At 39.9% G+C, this 17,593-nt stretch overlaps 1 protein-coding gene across 1 annotated transcript in view; it reads left to right on the top strand.

The window, feature by feature from the left end:
- ANXA10 (annexin A10) overlaps nt 1-17,121 on the top strand; it is a 32,603-nt gene extending 15,482 nt beyond the window's left edge. Inside the window, exons 4-12 of the mRNA XM_083755973.1 lie at nt 2,830-2,943; nt 5,251-5,341; nt 7,196-7,275; nt 8,163-8,216; nt 8,300-8,393; nt 9,816-9,911; nt 10,720-10,778; nt 14,896-15,018; nt 16,780-17,121. Coding sequence (XP_083612099.1) covers nt 2,830-2,943; nt 5,251-5,341; nt 7,196-7,275; nt 8,163-8,216; nt 8,300-8,393; nt 9,816-9,911; nt 10,720-10,778; nt 14,896-15,018; nt 16,780-16,848 — 780 coding nt within the window. The 3' untranslated portion in view covers nt 16,849-17,121. The remainder of the gene's footprint in view (nt 1-2,829; nt 2,944-5,250; nt 5,342-7,195; nt 7,276-8,162; nt 8,217-8,299; nt 8,394-9,815; nt 9,912-10,719; nt 10,779-14,895; nt 15,019-16,779) is intronic.
- The last annotated feature ends 472 nt before the right edge of the window (nt 17,122-17,593 follow it).

Genomic DNA, 17,593 nt, shown 5'->3' with positions numbered 1-17,593 from the left:
CTGGTTAGCGTTAACCTTGGTTTAAGGAAACGTGTCATAAAACCCTGGTTTGTTCCCTAAACCAGTAAGAACAGTTCCATGTCTGAATTAGATCTTGTCGATTTATCTAGGGCTGGGTGGAACAGTGGGCAGCCATGGTGTTTTAGCACGGGAAATGTTCTTTTTAAATGAAATCCTCCAAAAAAGGGTTTACTCTCACCTAAAACAGATTGTCCGGGCCTCTTCATCCTTAATGTAACAATCACACTTGCTGGTAAATATCCTTAAATGGGAAGTGTGGAAACTTGAAGGAAAAGCCTTTCCTCCATAATGCTTCTGATGGTTCTATAGTACCTAATATTCTGTTCAGATATTACCTCAGAGGACAGCCAAAGATCACCAAAGTGGAGAACAGGAAATGCAACATGAATTAGCCTGCCATCATAGGGCCATTTCTGTGGCTGATATGATTAGCATGACAATTTTTGTGAGCCATTTCTAGAAGGGCTATAAAGCAGGCTATAAGTATCCTAAATAAATGTGTGTGTGCATGGCAAATGTGATTGTTGGATAAAATTTGGTACAACCCAGAACCTTTATCCAAGTATCAGCTGTTGTATCAGGTATCAGGACTGGGAGAATCCTGATGCCACACTACACCCACCTATGAGATGATCTCATAGTCTTTATGTGCAGGGGAAAAGGAGTGCACTGTATGACTGCATCAAGGAACCAGGATCACTGTCCTGTCTGCTGACTGATATCCACTGTTCATGTAAGACACCCTTGAGCCAACAAAGGCTGACACAGCTCAGAACAGTTGCAGAGAAGCTAAAAGAACTATAAGGCTGTTGCTTTCAGTTCTAAGATCATTAATGAGGAAGTTGAAAACGCTGGCATTAAAATGAATTGCAAATTGCAAAATGAATTTTAAAAAAGCAAAAACAGATGCAAGTTGAAGCATATAGTTCCACTGAGACACATATTTCCATTAAAACATCCAAACTGGTTCTCTCATTTAGACCTAAGCACAAACTTCTCTGAGATGCCTTCTTACAATTACCCTATGCTTATTTCTCATAACCGAGATAATTAGAAAATGTTAATAATGACAATTCAGAGTTAGTTGTCTTGTCTTATTTTTCACTGCTCTTCTCCATTTACCCTAGTTCTAATTGCAGGGGGTAATTTTTAATTAGTCTCCATTTGTATTATTAATCAATTCCTACAGGCATGCTGTCAGCAGCAAATGTCTTAATGAATTAATTTCTATTCCACATGTGATTTAGTGGCTGTCAAATGTATCTAATGTGCATTCAGCAAAGATTACATATTGTTTCTTCATCATAAATTCATTTTTAATTTGTATGTCTCTTTCCTCATTGCTGCGCTGCCTGCTATGTTAATTATATTCACTGGGCCTGTGGTTACCTTTAATTATTCGCCTTCTGAGAGCAGCTTTTGCATTAGCCGTGCTATATTTCATTTATAGTTTATATTACCCCTTTATTGCTAGATCCCTTGGTAATGAAAGTAATCATACACAATTCACAAAGAAACACTTAAAGCCAAGTTGCACTGGAGGACACATCCCCTTGTGTTTTGATTCAGTCAATCAAAATCTAGACCTTGAATTGGTGATCAAAGCAAAATAAAGGCTGGTAAATTGGAGGAAAGACAATATGCTCCTTCCCAGTAAATATGATTCATCTATGGATGGAGGCTGAGTGAGGATTCAGCTGCTGAAAGAAGTACTATACGTGCAAAGAATGGTAAACAGGGTGAAATTTTGTTGTTGTTTAGTTGTTTAGTCGTGTCCGACTCCTCGTGACCCCATGGACCAAATTACAAAATTAGAAATCCCATATCTGGTATCAGAGGATTGTGTAAATAGTGAGCCCTTCTAGAGTTGTACTACACCACGGGTGTGGGTGTCTGCCTCCTTTAACAGATGGTCATCGCACCAGCTGTGGTAGCACCAAGCAGGGTGTGAGGAACAAACCTTCCAACAGGTGATAGGCACTGATATAGTTGATCATGCCAATTTTTTGTACAATATCCACAGCTACACATGAAGTAATTTTAATGGGGGCTTGGGCATTCTGGGAATAGTGCTAAAACACACACACACACAAATTCCATACACTCCAAGCATCCTGATTTTCCAGGGCCAGCCCTCTCATTACAGAAGCCATTCAGGTTTCTGATTTGATCCTGAAATATTCCTTTTTTCATTTTTCCTCCACATCTCAGAGTACAATTAAAAGTGGTGCATGTAGGTACAAAAATGGAGTCCTGTTTACACTGAAAAGGAAAACCTTGCACTAGATGAAGGAAACGGTGAAGGCCTTCCTATAATTTTGAAGGAAAAGGTCACCAATCCACTTTAAATTCTGTAATTGCAATGCTTCAGCAGCCAACCATTTCTTAGGAAACATGGGGGGGGGGGGTGTTGAATCCTTTATTTACAAGTGGAGTTGATTTGCAAATGGAGCCTGACACTGTCTACTCAGAAGGAAGCCTTACTGTATTCAGTGGAGCTTACCCCCAGGTAACTGGGTGAAGACTGGGCAGCTTTCACTGCAATCCAAAGCATTTTTACTCGGAACGAAGTTCAAAAGGATTTACTCTCTGGTATGTTCCTGATCATTCTCACAGTTTCCGTTGTTGTTGAGGGTAAGTGGTTTTCTACTTGGTATGTTCAGTGTGACAAAGCTGCAGAACGCCTCCTCACTATTACTAAGATTGTACAGTACACATGATTATTTCATCACTCATATACAGTAAATGAATTTGCACTGAGAAATGCAGGATGTGCAGGATAACTAAAGATCACTTTTTTCCCCCAAGGATTTACTACTGGACCTGAAAGAAACTCTCTCGGGTCATTTCAAGGAAGTTATGGTTGGCCTGATGTATCCGCCTGCATCATATGATGCCCATGAACTCTGGCATGCTATGAAGGTACTTGTTGAACCCTTGTAGACATTTTTATATAGTTTGTTTATTTATTGAGATTTGGCTACAGACCATAAGGTTAGGATTTTATTATTGAATCTGGAGTGAATATATCAATATTAAGTCCAGGTTACCTAGCAGCAGGGGTGGACTTTGGTCTTTCAGATTTTAGCAGTGCCCGATGTGAGGTTGAAATTCAAGGGCCTCTATCTCTTTCCTTCTCTTCTGCTCCATTCACTATGTCACAGTTGTTACACCCTAAGATGCCCTCTAGGCTTGGCACCTAGTGCAGCAGACCCAGCTGAGCTGCCTCTGATCGCAAACCACCTCTCCCTTGGACAGACCAAGCTGATCACTAAGATCTTCCAAGGAGACCCTGCTTGTCATTCCACAACCGCAGATTGTCTCTTAATGGTAATGTGAAAGATCTTCTTGATGAAAACCCCCAATCTTTAGAATGCCCTCCCTAGCATAAGACAGAGATAGTAATTACTAGGGCTGGGCAATATATCGTTATATCACCCAAAACCACTTTGAAGTTCACATTGTGATAATTGTTTCATAATATTTGAGCTGGCAACGTAGTGTGAATCACAATGTGTGTAAGGGCTAGGCAATATCTGGTTTTCAACATCACAATAACTCAACAGCTAAACATTGCAATGTTATCAGCAGCTAAACCTCACAATATCACCAGCTAAACATTGCAGTCTACCACAATGTCTGAAATAAAAATGGAACTATACAGAGGTGAACAGGACAATATCCTGGCAACTGCTACAACTTAGAGGTCTATCCTGGCAACTGATACTACTTAGGGGTCTTTTTACCTAGCTCTTATATACTTTTATTGAATAGTATTGTTTGTAATTTTTATGTAAACTGCTTAGAGATTATTAATATATCAAGTAGTATAAGCATTTTATAAATAAATAAAATGGGAGAAAATATGTACATGATAACTGGGAATTCCACAGATTTTAGGTATATATTTAATCATTTAATTTGACTAAAAAGCATGGAACAAACTTGTGTATCACTATAAACAAGGACCATGAACCAGAACAAAAGCAGCTGATTGTTCATCACAAATTAATTTTTATGGCCAACATGTGGAACTAATAGCTACTATTGTCCTGCTATTATCTCCAATTCTGCACACAAACATACCCATTGCAACTGTCAATGGTGAAGCTATTTCTACATGGACTCAAACCTTGTTCCCATAATGGTTTGCCTAAGCATGAAATAGCCACATTGCCTGGTCCCCTGCATATTTATTCAGAATTTCAGTGAGATGACTCATTCTCAGATAAGTGCACCTGGGGTTCCAGTCTTAGCATAGCAGCATGCTACCAAGCTTCATGTGTGCTGTGCAACTGGGACAATACGCAGTAACAAAGCAGAGCGCACTATCACTGCTTCACAAGCCTGATCTTCTTCCATACTTGCTGCAGAGAGACTTCTTCAGCCCAAATTTAATCCATCTGAACTGGCGAAGCAGGGAGAAAGCACTCTACTTCATCAACCCAATCTAGATTGCTTTCTTCCTCAGTTATCACCTCAAGGCAATTATGGAGGAAGCAGAACAGGACAGATTAGGGAGATGGCAAGTCAGTGAGATGAAAAAGGGTGTCCAAGGGAGAGTGCCATGGACCAGATTCAGAGACCTGGAAGTCTGGATTGGACCTATGGGCTGCAGGTTCCAGATACCTTTTTTTTACTGTTTTATAAGGACACCGTAATACTGGCACACTTCATGTGGAGCTAAAATATCGCTAATATTGGTGCAGCTTATCTCATTTTCCACCTTGTTTTATTGAAGGAATAAAAGGTAAAGGTAAAGGTACCCCTGCCCGTACGGGCCAGTCGTGACCGACTCTGGGGTTGCGCGCCCATCTCGCTTAAGAGGCCGAGGGCCAGCGCTGTCCGAAGACACTTCCGGGTCACGTGGCCAGCGTGACGAAGCTGCTCTGGCGAGCCTGCACCAGCGCAGCACACGGAAACGCCGTTTACCTTCCCGCTATAAAGCGGTACCTATTTATCTACTTGCACTTAGGGTTGCTTTCAAACTGCTAGGTGGGCAGGAGCTCACCCCGCTGCGGGGATTTGAAGGAATAGCAATGCTTAAATTCAAAATGTCACAGGCTTAGGCAGTCCAATGCTCAGTGACCAATGCACTGATTTTTCAAATCACTGCTTCTCAGGAAAACAAGAACTTGAGGTAAAACATGGCATGCTGTATTTATTCTAAATAAATGGATTTGTAACCACTGTTTATACTAGCAATGTTTTTTTTCTGCTATGACCTAGGGGGCTGGCACAGAGGAGAATTGCCTCATTGACATATTAGCCTCGAGATCAAATGGAGAGATCTTCCAGATGAAGGAGGCCTACCTAATGCGTAATAATCCCCATTGTTTCCTGCAAAAATATGCAGTTGCAGCTGCAATCTAGAAGAGGCTAAATACCTAATTATATTACAAGCCTACATGCTTCCTGCTACTTTTGTCATTGGTTTCCCTGCAGAATCCTGGGAATTGTACTTTGACGAGTTGCTGACAGGATTCCACACATACACACACACCAGAAAAACTACAGTCATTATTATTCTTAAACTACTTTGAGACTGCAATCCTATATATACTTACTTGGGAGTAAGCCTCAGTGAATACAGTTGGTCTTACATCCAAGCAAACACCATAGGATTAAGCAGTCATCCTGTAGCACGTGTAAGCTTTAAATATGCCACTATTATCCAAACCAACCAGTTCTTCCTTGGTTTAAAAAACTAGGTGTTTGGAGAGGGGGTGGCTTTCGTAGGAAACAAAGTGCAACAGCAATACCTTTCTTACTCTGTCCCTTAATTAAGTTGTGTTTTAGAAATAAAATGCACAGCTCTACTTTATTTCTCTGAAAATTTATATGCAGTAAAATGAGGGTTCTGATAACCATTGGGCATGATCGTGAGCCAGTGTGGTGTAGTGATTAAGAGCGGTAGACTCATAATCTGGGGAACTGGGTTCGCGTCTCCGCTCCTCCACATGCAGCCTGCTGGGTGACCTTGGGCTAGTCACACTTCTTTCAAGTCTCTCAGCCCCACTCACCTCACAGAGTGTTTGTTGTGGGGGAGGAAGGGAAAGGAGAATGTTAGCCGCTTTGAGACTCCTTCGGGTAGTGATAAAGCGGGGATATCAAATCCAAACTTTTCTTCAACTCCATGTTTAATACTAAGCATAACTAAAACAACACGATTATTCTGTGGCCACAAGGAGCTTTTTGTTATCCTATTAATTTCCCTCACTGAAGATGTGGGAAAGGACCAGACCATGAATCATTTGTTAAGTAAAAAGGTGGCATTATTAGGTCATTAGAGATGGATCTTAATACTATTCCACAGTGGAACAAAAAACAATATTAAAAATTGCATAAAATTTGGTTATAATTAATTCATATACATTATATGAATATATTTTTGTATCTTTGAGTTCCTATGTTTACTTTTGTAGAATGCCTCCTAATCAGGGTGCAGCACGTATAGAACCAGTATTTCCCATTAATAAAATGAAGATATTATGCTTCACACAGTGTCATTTTAGGGACGCTTTTTGCAGTTGCTGTTTGAGAATGTACTTTGCTTACTATGCTAAGTCTCTTCTGCAGCATAGTTTTCATGATAATTATTATTTACCAGCTTGGTGTAGAATATTCACACCCTTCCAATCCATCTCCTGTTCCCAATATCCTTATATTAGAGACAAATTAATTTCCTCCAAGTTGTGCAGCTCAGTGGGTTTCCACATTGGCTTGCTTGCCAAGAAACCTTCTATCCCTCCAACAGAACCTCTGTGCACCAAAGGATTCAATGAAATGGTCCATAGTGTACAGACAGCTCACAAGAGCCTGGTCATCATTTCACACAAATTACCGTAATTGTGCATGCACACAAAAGCACACAGGCACGCACACATACGCCCTGCAGATGCACCTTGCATGGGGTAATTGTGCAAGTTGTTTCTCAGCCAAGCGAAGCTGCCATTGCTGCTCTTCTCGCAGCAGGATTGCTTTTATTCTTGAATTCTTTGTCATGGTGAAATTATTTACCTTTTCAGTGCTAAGCACCTTGTGTCCCAGCTACAGTCTAGCCAGTAGAGAATTCTTTAGCCTTTTGAAAGACATTGATTGGACATCTTTTGACATGTGAAATATCAGCTTTTACTCATACGTAGTTGAAATGCATTTATTGTGTTCTTCCTAGAATATGACAGTGACCTTCTTCAAGATATTGATTCTGAGACCTCTGGACACTTTAGGGATACACTTATGAACCTTGCTCAGGTATAGTTTGCATAATTATTTGAAGAATTGCATGGTTTAAAAGGCAAAAACATTTGTGTTGTCCTGCGTTGATGGGAATTTTTAAAATGAACTTTTGCAGAATGAATAGGGGAGAATTCTTTCTGAATTTTCGTCTACAACTTATTTTTTATTTATTTAGAAGATTTCTATCCTAATGATCCTCATTACACTGTCTCTGTAATACACACTTCTTTGGCCACGTGAAATCTCTTGTTTCTAATTGCCGAAGCAGAACTCACCACTCACCTTATTTCAAATGGTATATTCGCAAGGTATCTGTGGTCCAGTTCACACTGATGCCATCCCACTCCCTCTGTAATTTCCTGATTCACAATAAGCCAAAGTCTGCCATTGCATCTGAATCAGTAAACTATGGTTTGCACTTGACCTCCAGACACAAAATGGAAGTTATGCTTTCAATATATATTCCAGTTCTGGCTTGAAAGGCAAGCACTAGCCAGATATTGTGAATTTGGATGAGAAACTATGGCTTGTACTAAGTAGGGGGCAGAAATCAGAGTGCATGAGGGGTGCGGGGGGGATGTAACACTAAAGCTTCATGTAACACTAAAACATGGTTTGCATGTCATAGGTGGGTGTTTAATCAGATGTGCTGTTGTCTGTAAAATGAAAATGAAAGATAGGGTGGACAGTGTTTAAAATAACCAGGTTTAGGGGATGGTAAGAGTGCATATATGAGTGCATGTGTCCATGGTTCAATATTAAAAGCTGTGTGCAGTGCCCTCATCTGAGTAGCTACAACTAGCTCCATGTCAAATTAAAGCGATAAATGGGCTTCCAGGGCAAGGGGTGTAGCACACTACCATAATCACCACAAATTCTCACTTCAAGTTATTTATTTCCAGGGAACGAGACAAGAAGGGTATGCAGATCCTGTTATGGCTGCTCAGGATGCTATGGTATCCAACAATTTCCAAAATTAGTTTGAAAAGTTGTTTGATGTAATTGCCTCCCACTCACTGTCGTTCTTCTAATGATCTAGGTCATATGGGAAGCCTGCCAGCAAAAAACTGGAGAACACAAGAACATGCTGCAGATGATTCTGTGCAACAAGAGCTACCAGCAGTTGTGGATGGGTAATTCCTTTTCATCACGGCTTCACTATGTCAATATGTAACAGAAAGAGTCATACAGCACTTGACATGCCCAAACGCTAGTATTCCCAGAAATCAGCTTAGTTTAATTCAAATGGATTGCACTTGAAGGCCAATTAACTAATAATAATAATAATAATAATAATTTATTTATACCCTGCCCATCTGGGTGGGCTTCCCAACCACTTTGGGCAGCTTCCAACAAAATATTAAAATACAGTAATGCATCAAACATTAAAAGCTTCCCTTCAGATGTCTTCTAAAAGTCTGGTAGTTGTTGTTCTCTTTGACATCTGGTGGGAGGGTGTTCCACAGGGTGGGTGCCACTACTGAGAAGGCCCTCTGCCTGGTTCCCTGTAACTTGGCTTCTTGCAGTGAGGGAACCGCCTGAAGGCCCTCGGTGCTGGACCTCAGTGTCCGGGCTGAACGATGGGGGTGGAGACGCTCCTTCAGATATACTGGATCGAGGCCATTTAGGGCTTTAAAGGTCAGCACCAACACTTTGAATTGTGATCGAAAACGTACTGAATGCATGCATATGAATGCATATTTCATTGAGGACAAGGCTATCGAAGGCTGCCAACCATGATGGCTATGTTCTAGCTCCATTATTGGAATGGGCTTTGCCTCTGAACGCCAGTCATGCACAAGTCCTGTTTGCAGGCTTTGGAAGGAATCTGGTTGGCCATTGTGAGAGCAAGCTGGTCGTCTAGATGGGCCTTTGGCCTGATCCAGCAAAGCTTTCCTTATTTTCTTATGAAGCAGCTTCTCCCTTCCCCCCCATGCCCAAACATATCTTCCGATATGTGGGCTGACCTAGATGGACCACAATTCAAAATGGGTCCATTGCACAAGTTGCACACAATTTTCTGCTGTGCCGAACTGATATCCATGTACAGAAGGAACCTATTTGAAACAGCACTATTGTGTAAAATAGCCAGAGAATAGCACTAGAATCTATCATACTGATGTTCTCACCTTGGCCAAATAAGTCACAAGTGACAATGGCTACTATAGTTGTTACATACGGCATATATGTGTAGTTGTTGGCATCCATCTGTCTCGGGAGACAGTGGAGGTGTGTGCCTTTCAGGGTTAAGTAAAATTGTTGGAAGGCTGCAGCGCTGCTGTGGCTGTACAGGCGGATACAGAAGAGACATGTTTTGTTGCAACGGGGGCAGATGAAGGCCATTATAATTCTTTTCTCAGTTTAAGCAGTGGTGATTGTCAAAGCACATTCCTTGGCAAAGAGGCCAATATTTTTTTCAAATTATTGAATACTGTATTAGATCTTTATTTTAAAATCTTCAAACTATCAGTGAACTGGAGCACTAATATTCCAATTCATTTATTAAAATTAACTGAGAAAAAACTAACTCCTCACCAGCCATATATTTTCTTAAGTTTTCCAGGAATTTCAGAATATCTCTGGACAAGATATAGTAGATGCCATTAATCAATGTTATGATGGATACTTTCAGGAACTACTGGTTGCAATAGGTAACAAAATATTTATAAATTTTACTACACTATGATATTACTTTTATGTTTTAATATCCTTTATATCATCCCTTTCTTAAAGTGACACATTTTGAATATATGCAATACATTACCAAATATATAAAAATGAAAAAAATGAAATGCAATCTGGGAAAAGCACTATGTTCATTTAAAATAACACTGCTATAAGCTCTCCAACCTACCAGCTACTATTCGCCTGGAGAAAATTGCTGCTCACTCTGAATGAGCAGCTAATTGTACTTCTGTTTTATTGCTGTTGCTACAGATTTCCTGCACCATGTTCAGGAAGTCTAGATCTTCACTCAGTAAAACTATTGACAATGGTTAAAGCTTTTTAGACTCCATTTTAAAATACAGCTTTTCTGTGGAATTGGTCTTCTTGACATCTGAAGAGACCATTTCGAACTGTAAAATATTTAATGAAATAGATGGCACAAAGACAATTAAATGCCTGCAGCCTTTGAAACTTCTAGTGAGTAATTATGTTGCTAGCCCCACTAAAAGATTGGAAAACAAAACATTTTAAGGCCAACACTGCTCATGATGTTGGAGTGTCATAGAGCTAACTATAAACTATGGAATTTTAAGTCACTTCATATATCAGTGTTCATTCTGTTTGTTTCTTCCATTCGAACCCATTCACCACCAACTGTCAGAAAAACATATTCCACAAAAGGTGGGAAGAAATGGACGGGCTCATACCATCCAAGACACAACTAATGATTATTAATGTCAAATTTGTTTCAATTTTTAAGTTTGTAACATTGTTGTCTGATTTCCCCCTCAGTTCTGTGTGTCAGAGACAAAGCTTCCTATTTTGCATATAGACTTTACAATGCAATTCACGTGAGTATTTGCGTAATTTGAGAAGTACAATTTTGCTATTATTTTGTTTGTATGTGGCCCCATTCTCCTCTAAAGGAGTTGTAATCCTCAGTTTTAAAGTGCTGCTTCCTAGCTTTAGGGCTTTCTCATAATCATAATCATAATCATGTCAATCACAAATCCCAAACAATCCACTTGATGTAGTGACAAATGCAAATGCAACCCAACAACACTTTTCCAAAAATGGTTCGGGATACAAATCACTACCAGGTTTACAACCTAATGCTAAATGTTTCTACTCAGAAATAAGTTTGGTGGGACATAGGTGGCATCCACACCATACATTTATGAACATTTATGGCACTTCAACAGTAATGACTTTCCCCAAAGAATACTTAGGATTGTAATCTTAAACCCTGTTTAGTTACGTCTGGGAGCAGGTGGCACTGTGATCTAAACCACTGAGCCTCTTGGACTTGCTGATCGGAAGGTCAGCGATTCAAATCCGCAAGACGGGGTGAGCTCCCATTGCTCTGTCCCAGCTTCTGCCAAACTACTGTAGTAGTTCAAAAGCACACCAGTGCAAGTAGATAAATAGGTACCACTGGGACGAGAAGATTAACAGCATTTCCATATGCTCAAGCACTCATCACGGTGTCCTGTTGTGCCAGAAGCGGTTTAGTCATGCTGGCCACATGACCCAGAAAGCTGTCTGTGGACAAACACCGGCTGCCTCAGCCTGAAAATGAGATGAGTGCCACAACCCCATAGTCACCTTTGACTGGACTTAACCATCCAGAGGTCCTTTACCTTTTTACTTTTTACATCTGGGAATATGGGACTGTACCGTTAACCAACCCTCACTGAAGTGCAGTTCTTTCCAGCATTCCACATGCTCAGGGTAAACACATGAAGTGGGGAACCTTCTCTGTTCATACATCTTAGAAGCCTGAAAGAACCTGCCGCAGATTCTTTCTCTGAATAAGTGAGAAGGTAGAAGGAACCAGGTGACAACAGGGGCATTGCTAAAGGCAGAGTTTTAGCCCTTCACATGAGTAATGACTAAAGGCGCCTTAAGGGCCATGCTATTTAAACAAGGCAACATTGGTAGGGATGGAAGAGCTGGTGTCAAAAAGTGACTGCATGAGAAATTCTCCATAGCCAATAGAAGAATGAGATTCTACTCTAAACTGCCCTCCCAGTGGACAAATGCCAGTGTGAGAAACTGGTGAACTCTCCACCAGAGATTTTTAAGCAGAGGTTGAACGGCCACCTGTCAGAGATTCTTTAGTTGTGATTCCTGCGTTGCAGCGGTTGGACTCAATGACCCTTGGGGTCCCTTCCAATGCTACAATTCTGTGATTCTGTATGCATCTTCAACTGAAAACAAATCTTTACCATCAGTTGAAACGGCACTATTCAGTGTGGACTGACTCTCCCTCTGGTGTACAAACCTGAAATTACAATTGAGGAGGTGCCATCATGCAATAAATCGTCTGCTCTGTGGTTTGAAAAATAACCTGGACACTGTCAGATGCACTATTTTCTATATAAACTTCATTTGCATTCAGAACAGCTAAAGTGCCAGCATGTGGCAACAGGATAAGCCCCTATACACACCAAAGAACCCTAAATACTGCATATTTCATTGGCCAGTTAGCACTTAACTCCTGACTGGGCCTTGTTGCAGGAAAGTGAGCCCATCATTTCAAAAAGCTCTTACTTCCAAATAGTGTCCATTTTAATTTCTGAATAGACATTGCAAGGAACTTTCCCTTTCTTTTGAGAGTTGATCACTGAGGCTCAGAAGAGTAGCTTCTTGAGATTTCAAGGAGCAAGGTGGTAACACCAGCAGATCAACTCAATTTACCTGTTTTATTTTTAAACATCTATTCAGTTTAATTTCCTGAGAATAAGCATTGCTTCCTCAAGTAATTATTGAGGAATTTGCACAAGAACCTTTTGAGCGAAGGTCTGACCACGAAGTATAGTTTGTCCCTCTTTCTCCCAGAGGACAGCTGTATAGTAAAGACACACACTTGGGGACAAAGTCAGTCCATGGGGCAGCTGCATGTACTTTGTGATCACGTATAAAGCAAGACTTTTTTGGGTGTTTTTACCATGAAAAGGAAGTGTGTGGGTGAAGGAAGGTAAACCTTGTTCCTTCCCTCACTTGAACTCACTGTTATCATGAGCAATCTTCTCCCTGACTCACTCACTTCCAGTATGGGATGGAAGAAAATTGCTTGAAAAAATAGAACATACAGGTGGAGAAAATGAACTGTTTCATCCCCTCACACAGTATCATGGGAGGAGGAAATTTACACCACTTTATATGTTAACAGTGAGGCCTCTATATTTTTTCAATTATTATTATTTTTATTTATTTATTCATTCATTCATTCATACATACATACATACATACCCCACACACTCTGGGTGGCTCCCAACTGAATATTTAAAACATGATACAGCATTAAACATTAAAAACTTTCCTAAAAAAATTCCCTAAATAAATGCTCATGGTGGATTACAATATACCACACACACATTTATCCTCACAAATACGCTTTGTAATAGGTTATAATAAGAGACAGTGACTTGCTCAGGAAAAAACTACCGGTAGGTACACTTCATGGCCAGATTCCTCATGCCTTCCTGAGATCTATGGGCCACAGATGCCGAAAGGCATTTTAAAATGCCGACAAGGCAGCAATTTGCCTATATTTCCGAATTCAAAGTTGCTGTTCTCCTCTCCTCCAGTTTACTGCTCAAGTTAGATCTTCAAGTGAGCTGTTAAAATTAACATCTGCACACCCCCTGCAAAGGATGGGGAGTAAAAGTACAATGGTGAGAAGTTACAGCTGCATCCCAATTAAAGTAAATTGCAGAGTAAGTCTGACTCATACACTCCCATGCTTGAGAGACTTCTCAGATCTCTAGCATCGTTTAAAGTGCTTAGCCCATGCATTAGAATGTGGAGTAATGAGGAGTCAACTGGAGCCTATAAAGTATTTTTCAGGCATAGTCCTTGATGGGCAGGAGAGGACCAGTTACACAAATTTTGAATGATTTTCTCAGTTCATAAATGTACCTGCAATTCATGTACCGGTATCCAATAGTCACATTAGCACAGATATACTGTGTTCATATGCTCAATGGTGCAGCAAATAAATGTCATTTTGGACCATGTTAAAAAGAACTTGCAAATGCATATACACTAGCCAATTGCAATTTCAGAGGTATCTGACACAATATAACTGTGCATACATTAGTATATTACAAAGGTTTCCCTGTAAAAAATTAACAGTGTGCAAGATTTTTCTAAGCTTTTCATCATAAAAATCAAACCTACAAATAGTTATTTTGTTCCCTTATCACTGCTTCCTCTTGGGGGAAAAAGCCCCTTCATAGATAATGGACAAATTTATCTTGCCATATGGGAAAGACATACTGGCCAGCTGAGTGCAGTTCAGAATACTGTGTCCTCTAGATGTCACCATTGTTCCATAAACCTCATGTTTTTCAGGTCAAGTATCTGGGTACTCCTTATATGGGCTGCTTTAAGTTGTTGGTTGTACTAACTAAACAAATAGGCAATTACTGAAGTATCAACAAAAATCATTCAGCAGTTACTCAGATTTACTACTATTATAAACCCACATTTTCTTGAAAGTCTCATTGTCCCAAAGCAAAATAAATAAATAAATGCAACTTAGCCTGTAATTCTGTACACACTTACTTGGAAATAAAATCCATTGAACTCTGTGGGATTTACTGAGTAGACATACATAAGTTTGTACTGTTAAAAGAGAGAGAGAGAGAGGTTCTTAATTCTCCTTTTCTTTAACCCCTTAGTATGTTTCTGTGTGCTGCTCTGGTTCACCAGAAGTGGCTTAGTCATGCTGGCCACATGACCAGGAAGCTGTATGCCGGCACCCTCGGCCAATAAAGCGAGATGAGTGCCGCAACCCCAGAGTTGGCCACGACTGGACCTAATGGTCAGGGGTCCCTTTACAACTGTATTCCATGACCATTCATCCTAATTTATCATCTGAGAGAAAAAGTTAACCTGTTTCAATGCTATATGTAAAAAACAGACATCTAAAACAGTCAAATGTCTCCTGTCCCCTTTCAGGAGTTAGGATTCCATAACAAAACAGTTATACGGATACTGGTTGCCAGAAGTGAAATAGACCTGCTGAACATAAGACAACGTTATAAAGAGAGATATGGAAAATCACTGTTCCATGATATCAAAGTAAGTATGTTTGGGTTGACTGTAATAATTTAGACATTAAAATAAAAGACAGCAATTGTTTTAGACATCTATGCGTATCCTCAGATATCAAGAACGCAGAAAGTAATTGCTTCTGAATGAACCAACCAACTTCTTGTTTCTTAACAGATTAAATCCTGTTCCTCTTAACTATTTGCACCATGCTTACAATTTCTACTAGTAAGATGCACTGCATCTCTGAAAGATGTCCAGTGGTACTGCCCTTGTTCTTACTGTATGTCATGCTTGCCCTGATTTTCTTAGAAGCCAAAACAGGCTCACTGTCTGCTTAGCTTAATGCAGTTGGTGTCATTTCCATGAATAAAACAAAACACCAAAAACATTGAAAGCAATGCTGTTACTCCAAAGCACAACACAGTGTACCCCTTATTTGTGATATTAAACTATATTTCATCAAATTGTATAGTTTCTTCAAAATATAGTTTAATATATTTTATTTTACTCAGTGCAACCAATTTTACACCAGGAGAAATCCAAGAACACACTACTGGGCTCCCCAAGTGATATTAGAGATTCCACTTTTAGAATGCAACAACTAGTAACTCTTTGACCTTATCCAGTATGTTCAATTAGTTATCTTATTCAAGATCTTAAGTTAGTTGAGGAGCATACAGAAGATTCCCTCAAAGTATATCAGAGACTATGGCCCCAAACTTTGCAATCAGTCCCCCAAAAACCCACTGAATTGCAAATATGAACCATATGCATAGCAAAGCTTTTTGGCACAGAAACTATGACAGAGACAAGAAGTAGTTAAATGATAATGATCCCTGGCAAAAACGATGAAGTTCCAATTATGCATAGTGTTTATTCATGTACCCATGCCACTTTTCAGACAAACAGAGCAAATACAACGTACCAAGACGGGCTAAGAATCTGTCCTAGAATGTTGTGACACACCTTAGATTGTGGGGGTTTTTTGTGGGTCTGCCTTCAGATGGTGGTGTTTGTTGTATTAGGTGGAGGAGGCGAATTCACAACCTGGCCTTCATTCTAAGGCCCAAATATAAACCAACTGCAAATAACAACAATGGTTGGTCTATCCTTCTGGATGGCCAAGCCAAAACAATGGAGGCAGGGATGAAATACCATAAGACTGGTTGCAAGATGGAATCATGCCCACTCAAGGCACTTCCAGGTGACCTGTTTATTACGTTTGTTTGCAGAAATTAGACGTTGGCTATTTGATGAGCTCTTAGTCTGACTTGTTTGTTGGGAGGTTATGTCTAAGAAAGTGTTGTCCCCCAATTTCTGGAGTATTTTCCCATCAATTTCCATATCACAAAAGTCCAGTCTTTTGAGGAAGCAAATTTGTTGCATAAGACCTTTCAATGAACTACAATTGCACAGCATGAATTTGCTGGTGAGATTGAATCCAAACCCAAAATAACCAGTCTGGAAACACCCTCCCATGTTGCTACTGCACTTCCTCAACCTGCATGAGACACTGCTAGGCCAAACAGGAGTTTCACTGAGAAAGAACAGGCACAGCAGCAACTGAAGATCACCTCTGTCTTTTGCTTCTCTGTCCTGCAAGTGTATGAAAACTATCCTCAAACTCCTCTTGGTTATATCTCCCTTACATATGCCAAGTTCAGAAACTCCTATCAGCAGCTCTGCCCTTTAAAAAGTGATTAAGTTCTTGCAGAAAGCAACAGAGTTGCTGTTGCTGGTTTTTTTTAAAAAAAAATGTGTAATGTTTAATATTTATTTATCTTGCAGCATTTTTCCTCCGGACATTATGAGAGTGCTTTACTTGCCATCTGTGCAGGTGATGCTGAAGATTATTAGAAGGAAGAAAACTATGTTAAAAACGAAAAAGTTTAGGGATGGAAATGCTTTCAATAATAAGAGATTCAAGCTGTCCTCATTATTTCTCTGTGTACTAATACACTTCCCAGTGTGATCAGTTCAATGCCTATTCTTTTCTAAATTTGTTTTGAACCAATATAGATTTTCACTTACCATATTTTTTTAAAGAATGAATACTTCGCTATTAATATATTACATTTTACAAACTTACTTCAAAGTAGACTCTAATAAAATCCATGTGATTCCTTTCCATCCAAATGTGTTTCATACTATTAAGTACGTCCCAGTCTTGAAGCCATGAGAAATCTCAGGGATTGCAGCATATAACTTGGGTTTGGTTTCTTTGGAATGAAAGTTACTCAAGGCTCAAGCATTACCATAATACGCTCACAAATCATGCTCTCTCACATTCATTTTTTAGGGATCAAGTATAGGGAGCAAGTCAGGCATTTACCGGTATTTATTTTTGCCCCAATCCCAAGACGTACTGTCCTTTTTTCTCTTTCAGACACAAACTTCCTCTCCTGCTTACCTTCCAGGAGGGTCTACACTCTACAGCCATTTGTTTCTGTGCACCCCATTGCCCTAATTTACATTACAAAGCAGATACCTATGGAGGAATGGGAGAGATTATGGACAACAGACATTAAATTCACAGCATCCTATAATCTCAGGGAAAACACCATGAAAATGGTATATAGATGGCATCTTACTCCCAAAGCTT

This window comes from Podarcis gaigeae (genome assembly GCF_964106915.1).
Source record: "Podarcis gaigeae genome assembly, chromosome: 9".
NCBI lineage: Eukaryota > Metazoa > Chordata > Lepidosauria > Squamata > Lacertidae > Podarcis > Podarcis gaigeae.
This window is presented reverse-complemented; position numbering and strand designations above follow the sequence as displayed.